At 36.3% G+C, this 9,107-nt stretch overlaps 1 protein-coding gene across 1 annotated transcript; it reads left to right on the forward strand.

The window, feature by feature from the left end:
* The first annotated feature begins 563 nt into the window (after positions 1 to 563).
* Positions 564 to 2,386, forward strand: LOC129303598 (alpha-amylase-like). The gene is made up of 4 exons (XM_054943014.1): positions 564 to 714; positions 819 to 957; positions 1,068 to 1,864; positions 1,965 to 2,386. Exons 1-4 carry the CDS (start codon positions 631 to 633, stop codon positions 2,217 to 2,219), a joined length of 1,275 nt encoding a protein of 424 aa, XP_054798989.1. The 5' UTR covers positions 564 to 630; the 3' UTR covers positions 2,220 to 2,386.
* Positions 2,387 to 9,107: the final 6,721 nt, after the last annotated feature.

The raw sequence follows: 9,107 nt of genomic DNA on the forward strand, positions 1-9,107 counted from the left end.
CGTTTTACACATCTTCAATTTCGTGAAACACCCGGGATATTTTTTTAATTAAAGTTAATGATACCGATCATTTTAATGGAGTTCATTAAGCGAGTTTTTTGACAAGGCAGTTTACATTGATCTTCAGAAATATATCTTTTTCGGTTACTTTTACTAAAACCATCTATAAAATTAAATTGTGAACTTGTATTTTATACAGAGTCTTAAAGTAAGTTTCTGTTCATGATTAATGTTATGACTAACATAGCATGTAGACTTCTGGATTATAGGTTAAAAAGAGTATTTGTCACATTTTCATTTAATACAACATAGGATGAATGAGTCCACGAGGTCTCAATGAAACATTTTTATGAGGTGTTTGCCGTAGACCGTAGGAAATATCTATAGAACAGAGTCAAGCTGTCCATTAGGATCAATTATCTTTGGTCAAAACTTGAAAGGTGCTTTCCGCGTAGTGACATCATTTCAAATTTGATGCCTAACGCACTAGCACTAGCAGCACAAAAGGGGACGCATCCATACACGCCCTTTGAAAGTTCAAAGCAGAGCCGTACGTGGTAGATGCCTATAAAATGCGGCTGAATCACCCTCAACCTCAAGAGTCCTCAACGCAAAATCTAATTAAGAAACATGAAGTCTCTCGCCTCCTTCTGTTTCGTTTTCCTCTGCATTTCACTTCTCCCTTCCTTCTCCTCCTCTTCCATACTGTTCCAGGTACCACCTATATATCTATTTCCTTGATTAATTACTCCTTCACTCTGAATACACATGAAACCAATTTGTCGAGTTTCACACGGTGTATATCTATCTATCTGCAGGGTTTCGACTGGGCATCCAAAGATAAAGCAGGGGGATTTTACAACTATCTCAAGACCCAGGTCCCTTTGATTGCAGATCTTGGAGTCGACTATGTTTGGCTTCCTCCTCCCTCCAACTCTGATCCTAAGGGCCCTGAAGGTTCGTATATACCTCTTCTAAAACTTAATTCTTTTGATCGGTTCATCCTTCGGGGTCTTTGTCTTGAATTTTTATTTATTTTAAAATATATATCTGCACTCAACTTGCAGGATACTTGCCGAAAAGATTATATGATCTTGACACCTCGAAATACGGTAACAAGGAGGAATTGAAGTCACTGATAGCAGCATTCCGCGATAGAGGAGTGAAATGCATCGCCGACATAGTCATCAATCACAGAGCTGCCGAGAGGCTGGACGAAAGAGGACTTAGTATCTTCGAAGGTGGTACTCCCGATGACCGTCTCGACTGGAATGTGTCAGAAATCTGTTCCGATGATACGCAGTTTCATGGCACCGGAAATCCCGACACCGGCATCGGCTGGGGGGATGTACCGGACATCGACCACACCAATCCCAGGGTGCAGCGAGAGCTCGCTGACTGGATGAACTGGTTGAAGTCAGACGTTGGATTCGTAGGATGGAGGTTCGACATGGTTTTAGGCTACGCTCCCAGGTTCACCAAAATCTACATGGACCAGACCACACCGGAATTTGCAGTCGGAGAGCTTTACGAGAAGGTCACCATGGGCTCAGACGGAAAACCCTTGGCGAACCAAGACCCGCATCGTGCGAGACTGGTGAAGTGGGTGCAAGACGCAGGTGGGGCCGTCACGACCTTCGACTTCACAACCAAAATGGTGCTCGGAGCCGCCGTACAAGGTGAACTGTGGAGGATGAAAGATGCGAACGGTAAGCCACCGGGGATCATCGGAACCGACCCATCCAGTGCCGTCACCTTAATCGATAACCATGACACTTGGTCACAGCAAACCTGGCCCTTCCCGAAGGATAAAGTCACGCTTGGTTACGCTTACATACTCACTCACCCAGGCCATCCCTCAATCGTACGTACCTTGTTTTTCTTTTGTTTCAGTTGTTTCAGAGGAATATAAATATTGCAGTTGCAGAGTTGCTTACTGTGTGTTGTGTTGGGTGCACGTGCAGTTCTACGACCACTACATCGATTGGGAAGAACAACGAGCGCCCATAAAGAATTTGACGGACATCAGGAAGAGGAATGGGATAAACCCGACGAGCAGCGTCAACATTCTGGCAGCTGATGCTGATCTGTACATGGCTGAGATAGACAACAAGATCGTTGTCAAGATTGGGCCCAACGGTGATCTGAAGAACCTTCTTCCTCAAAATGCGGTGCTTGCTACCAGTGGACAAGACTTCGCCGTTTGGGAACTTCATTAACAGCCCTCTCCAATAAAATTGATGTTGAATCAAAATAATATGTCAATTTCTTCCCATCAATATATGTTTAACATAAACAAATTTCTTATGGCTGCGTATGAAAAACGACAATAATTGTAGCCAGTAGCCACAATAGTTATATCCATTGGCGTCACTGTACTTATCAATGCTTTGACCTTTTTTCCTTTCTATTCTTTTCGTGCTGATCATGCATGGAACGAAGCGGATAACACAAGCAGAATTGCAGTAAAGAGAACAAAGGGAAAATGACGTTTAAGGAGCATAGTGACGTGACTATATATATATATATATATATAAGGGTTATATAAGATCAAGAGGGTTGAAACGTAATATGCAGCATTTCTCTGCTACTGTCTTTTATAGGAGTAGAGAGACCAACTCTATATGCAGATCTTAATCTGTAAAGCAGCATTTCTCTGCTATCCAGTGACGATAATTCAGAATCTTCGCCAACATGGAGATAAAAGAAGAGTTGAAAAATTGAAAAGAATTTTTAGCTTTTCAGACCAAGTAAAGGGAATCATTATAGATTTTCAATTAAAAAATGACAATTTGCTTATCTTTATTAATCAAATTGCCAAAGATTAATTAATTAACAAGCACGTTAAAATGAGCAACTGTACGTAACGGTGATCAAAGAAATGGCTTGATTCAGTTTTAATCAAGACATGAACTAAACTAAATCAATTGGTTTACACAAAGAATAGCATTTGATTAGTTTTTTTACTAAGGTCGGTTTGGTTTGGTTTTGTTCGATTTAGTTTATACATGGATTAAGTTTTAATATTTTTTTGACTGTTTTTTCTTTTCATATTTCAATACATATCATCACATTCTCAACTTTATTATTTATGAATAAAAATAAATATAATATTAAAAATAAAAATGTTTAAATTTTGTTATTAACAAACATTAGAGTATATGCATTACACATATCGTTAACATAAGTTAAATTTCATTACAAATTATCTTAATGTCTATAATCAAAAGAAACTTATTTTAAATCAATAAAAGGGAAATGTGTTTTAGTAGTAAGTCTTGAAGTATATGACCCTTCTCAGGCAGCAACAGCAAAATGCCTCTCCTTAATCTGGACCATCTTTTACTCTAAAAGTAATTAATAAAATAGAGAACAGTAGAGTTAGAGATTCTATCAAAGTATTTTGGGTTTAGGTTGGACTTTAATTGAAGTTAAAATTTAAAAATAAGAAGCACTAATTAGTAGTCTAATATTAATTATAAAAATACACTTAAAATATAAAAAAGGTATGGTTTAGATTTTAAAGGAAAAGAATTGAAACTTGAACCAAACCATTTAATTTTTTAATTTATAAAATCAAACCAAACCAGACCTTACTAATTAGTTTTATTCAGTTTTGATTGGATTGATTTGATTGGTTTTATTCAATTTCGCTCACCCTAACCATATATCATTAATGTTATCATCGTTAGATGTAATATGAGATAGTGTTTAGTTGGAGGGGAGGGAAGGAAAAATTTTAAAAAATCTCCCCTCCTCTCCACCTTACCAAACAAGGGGTGTAACTTCACGAGTTTTAATTCCCTGATTAATTAAACATAATTAGGGTAATTAAGTAAGTTGAAGTGGTGTGTGGCCAGAGAAATCTAATCATCATATTTGATGGTATTTCAGCCCTAGTTGTGGGTCCAGTATCGAGGCGGGCTACTTAGACATCGAAAGGAGAAGAAAAGGAAGAGTTGATATTGCTGTGCCACGCACAACGGCATGTAGACCGTTTGTCACGGCACATAGCCATTTCTGAGCAAAGGGGGACCTCTCTGTGCCATGCGCGCAGCACATTATGTGTCCGTCGTGGTGCATAGCTATTTTTTACAGTTTATCAAACGTGAAATGAGACAAAAATAGAGAGAAAGAAAAGAGGAGAAATGGAGAGGCGCGCCAATGCTCTGCTAAGGTTTACTTAGAGATGACTTTGGGAGTATTTTGAAGGTTACAAACGCTTAAGGTAAGTATCACACTTATTAATCTCCCTATATTTTTCACATTTATGAATTTATGGTTAGAATTTAATAGTGAAAGTGGAATTTTGATCCACATAGGTTATGGCTCTAAATTTGTTAACTTAAATGGAGTTAATGAGGATAGATTAGAGTATTTAAACCTAGGTATAATGAGTTTTGGTGTCTTGGTTTGTTGGGCATCATTAATATCCGAAAATCTCATTTATTATGGGTGGTTAAAAGTTTATGATGCTATTAATGGGGATTTAATGGCTCATTAATGCTATTGGGGGCTAAAAGTAATTATTAAATCCAATGGTTAGGCTCCACCTTTTGTAGAGTGAGTGTTGGGCAATTTAGAAATAAAGACTGAGAGTTTAAATGTTTGAATTTGTTATATTGATGAAATTCAACTTGGTCGATTGTAGTTTTAGCTCTTGATCACCTATTGGATTGGAAATTCAAGCTTGAAAACTAGTTAATTGAAGGGTAAACCTTTGACCTCTCAAAGGTTTAAGGTAACCAAAGGAAAACTCTACTTTGGGTAGTTGTATGTTAATTAATTATTGAATGTGAATTGTGAATGTTATATGCATAGAATTGATTGTTAAAGTAAAAACTACATATTAGTTTCATTGAGTGCATGAAAAAGCTATTTTTAGCTTGAAAATACAAAATGCAAAGTCAAGAGGATTTTACTATAAAAATACTTATACTTTTGAAAAAATGTGATGATGTGTAGAGGTATTTGTGTGTTAGTGATGAAATAAATTTGAGAAAATGATGAGAATACACAATTGGGTAGCACAAGGTCGTAAGTCCAACGTGGTTATTGTAATAGTGAGTAAATAAAAGTGAAAAAGTAAATACAAGTGAGTATGGATTATGGCATGATCAGTGATGAGAGTTCGCCTAAGGATTGGGAGTAGAGAAAAATCCATAAAGTATTTAGGCTGCCCTCCGATGCATAGGGGTATAGCCTTGTCCCACTGTTTGTCGAGGGACTAGAACCTAGCTATCTACATCGATTTAATGAGGAGAATAGTTTAGGATATGAGACACCTCAAGAATTCGAGAATGGGTAAAGTTGTGGTTCGAGAGTGAGTCTTGTAATCTTTGGTCGAGTCACACTTCACGCTTGGTGAGCTTGGGTAGTCCAGTGACACAGAATGAGCCCTAATCAGTATTATGGCCCATGGTTTCGGTCTGAGGAAATAAAAAAGATATAAGGTTGGTTGATCACTACCTAAGTAAATATATGACATGTCACACGTATTAAGTGGTGGCAAGTCGCATGAGCATGGGTCATGTTATATATGTGAGAATATGGTGACAATGCACCTAGTTATGAGAGTTAAAGATATTATTTAATGATAAACGACAAGATATGATTTATGTTAGCATGTTTTATAAATTTGATTTCCTGGTGCATGTATTTGGTTTATAATTGATATATATTTGCATAGGATAGGTTTAACCTTGGGTACTGAGTGACTAGACTCATTCTTTTCTTTTAATATTTTTCAGACTCTAGCTCTGGTGTTGAGAGGGAGAAGGCTAAAGAGGTGGGAAATTAACATATTTCTACTGTATACCTCTAGTTTAGATTTAATTGTGTAACGGTATATGATTTGTCAATTCTAGGATGCATATCACCATGCTTGCACTATTTTGGTTGTTAGAAATGTTAGAAATATATTTTGGACCCTTAACCTTTATATGTGTTGATAAATATATGTTTATAAGGCTAAAATACTAGTCCAAGTGTAGAAATGAAGATTTGAGTATGTTTTGAATGATTTGAGTGAAATGGAATGACAAATTACCTCCCTTTGTTTTTGGTAAAATGGGGTTGAGGAGTGAATTTTTATTATAATGATGTTTCGGTGCTTATGACATGTTGTATTAGTAGTCATAAGTTCATTGGATATGGTTCAGGTGTTAGGAAAAATTTTTGGCACTTGTTGAGGGTTTTGGACACCCATTTTGTGTAAAAATATTGAAAATTAGTTAAAATGTGTTTGGGTGTCTATCTTTCTAGTATGATTTATTTTGAAAGTAAAACTCATGCCATTAGCTAGTCTATGTAAAGAGCTTTCCATAGACACTTAGATCACGTTATTTGGATGTCAAACAGAGAATAGGGGTGAGTCAAAAGTTCTTCGATTTTGCTGTCAAATGACAGCAAAATTAGTAAAAATTTTATGCAACACGTCGCAGGGTGTGGCGCAAAGAACAACACGCTGTGGCACAGCGTGCACGAGCCACGGCACATTACTCTATATTATAGCACATGTTTTGTTTTTCAATCGTTTTCGACTTCTTTCACTCCTCTGAGATATCTCATGCTTTTGAAACTTATTTTTATTCTGATATAAAATATTTTGATCGATTTCAACTCATTGTTATTTAGAAAACTTGAGATTCTTTACTTTTGGATTAAACATTGGTAATCACTTTTTAAGCTAATCCTTTGATTATCATGAGTTTTATTTATTAATGGTGTTTAGTGGAGTAAGAACGTTTCAATGGAAGGGGAGGAGAGGGGCTCCCCTCCTCTCATTTCCCCTTGTTTGATAAGGTGGAAGGGAGGAGAGATTTTTTAAAATTTGCCCTCCCCTCCCCTCCAAAACCTCCCCCACAATTTAGAGGGATGCCCCCTTCCCCTTTCCTCTCATCCTTTTAAACCAAATAGAGCTTGAAAGTTCTTTTTTCTAAATAAAAATAGAGCCCATTTTATTAATATTGAAAAAACATTGCACTTAGTGTATTATCTGCAATATACTGTCTGGCCAAATTATTCATCAAGAAAATCAGTGTGAATGGGATGGGATTAAGATCTGTAATGATTCAAAGTCAATTTCACACCTCTTTTATGCTGATGACTCAATTATATTCTTTGAATGCACAAAAAGAAGCATATTTTATGTGAAAAAGGTATTGGATACCTTCAGTACTTGGTATGGACCATAGAGAATCAATCATTATAAGTCAAACATTGTTTTAAGCTGAAATATCTCAAGCAGTGTCAAAAATGAAATCACCTCTTTTCTGAGGATGAATACAACAGAGAGACTAGGGAAATACCTTCGAATGGGTTGATGTAGGGAGAAGTAAAGAGCACATCTATCAGGGCATTATTGAATCTATTCAAAGGAGGATTTGCTTGTGGAAGGGAAAAATTTTGTCTCAAGCTACCAGGATTACCTTGATAAATTCAATACTATCATCTGCAAATATCTACCATCCCTCGTGTTTCAAGCTTCCTATGAAATATTGGAATATCATTGATTTAATGTGCATTGCTTTTTTTTTTTTGGTATAAATGATGGAAAAAAAATACACACCTCATTCATACGGAACCTTTATTCACACCCAAAAAAGATAAGGGAGTAGGCATGAGACCTATTCATCAAGTAAACATGTCCTTACAAGCAAAACAATTCTGGAGTATTTTGGATTTAGATGAAGGAACACTTTTAGCAGAAACATTGACAAAGAAATATTTTGATTTGAACAAGTCACAGATTTACAAGGTGCCTTGTGATTCTTCTTGGTTTTGGAAAGGAATTAAAGATAGTGCATATTTTATCGTTTCAAAGCTAAAATGTAGAGCTGGCAACGGACAAAACATTCCTATTGATCATCTACTTTGGTGGACAAGGGATAGAAGGCGTGATAAAATTCAATAGGAGATGTCCACTATTGCAGGCCTCACTTGTCTTCAAGATAGTCCATGGAAGACAGTATCATAGTATCAGACCTTGCTCAGAGAAATGTTTGTGGAATCTGTTACAAAGGAAATAAAAAAGAATCACATTTCATATACTAATGTTAAGGATAAAATAATTTGGAGCAGGAATCGGATGGGTACCTATACTGTGAAAGATGGTTATAATTTGCAAATACAAGGTGCGATCTCTGGCAAAATTGTATCTCATGATATTTGGTCCTTCGTTTGGAAACTAAGTTGCCCTAAAAAATCCTTGCTTCTAATTTGGAAGCTCATATACAAATCAATTCCAATAGGGGAAGTTTAAAGAGAGCACCATTTATACAACAACAATCAATACCCCTTTGGATGCAAATGTGAAGAAATGCCAGGTCATGTTTTTCTTGAATGCCCTTTCTCTAAATCCATATGGTTTGGGGCCCTAGGCACAAGAGTATGTGACATGCAAACCAAAAAGAATTAGAGAGTGGCTTCCACAAATACTTCTTCAATTGCGAGGAGAAAAGGATTCTGACAGAATGAGGGATATCATTCTCCTAATTAGTTTTTTTATGGAATAAAAGGAACCAATGCATTCATAAAGAAGGCAATCATAAACCCCACATTGTTAATCAAAGAACTTATTGGAACTATTTTCTATCAGAACACTATCAGACAATTGAAGGAGATTAATACAATAAAGGAGCAGATAAGCTTGGTCCAACCTGAAGAGCTTGATCTGAACTTCTTTCTCTCACAAGGATGGTCGATCTGGTACAAAAAAAGGAGGGTTGGTAGTACAAAGAAGTGGTTTGCAATCATAGGATATGCGGTGATGATTGCAGGTGATATGCCAAATAGATCAGCAACATAGAAATCAAATAATTCTGCTTTCTCTCTTGAGAAATGGTCTAAACTGGGTTCTAAACCTCTACCGATTGGGGTATCTACAACCTTCCAATTGGATTAATTGACTTCAAGAAGAATTCGCTTCAATGTCTGAATAGAGTTAGAACAAAGGACGCAGGTACAACTCTTGAAGAAGACATTTTCATAATGTTACTAAAATTTCCCTCAAGTTTTTTCTTACTAGCGATTCATATTTTTATTTTCAGTTCTCCTATTTTCCTAGTACTGTAAGTAACTTGTAATATTTGTCCTCCTTTTTTTTT

This window comes from Prosopis cineraria, unplaced genomic scaffold (assembly GCF_029017545.1).
Source record: "Prosopis cineraria cultivar Desert tree isolate PC_DT_omini unplaced genomic scaffold, ASM2901754v1 PC2, whole genome shotgun sequence".
In the NCBI taxonomy this organism is placed as follows: Eukaryota; Viridiplantae; Streptophyta; class Magnoliopsida; order Fabales; family Fabaceae; genus Prosopis; species Prosopis cineraria.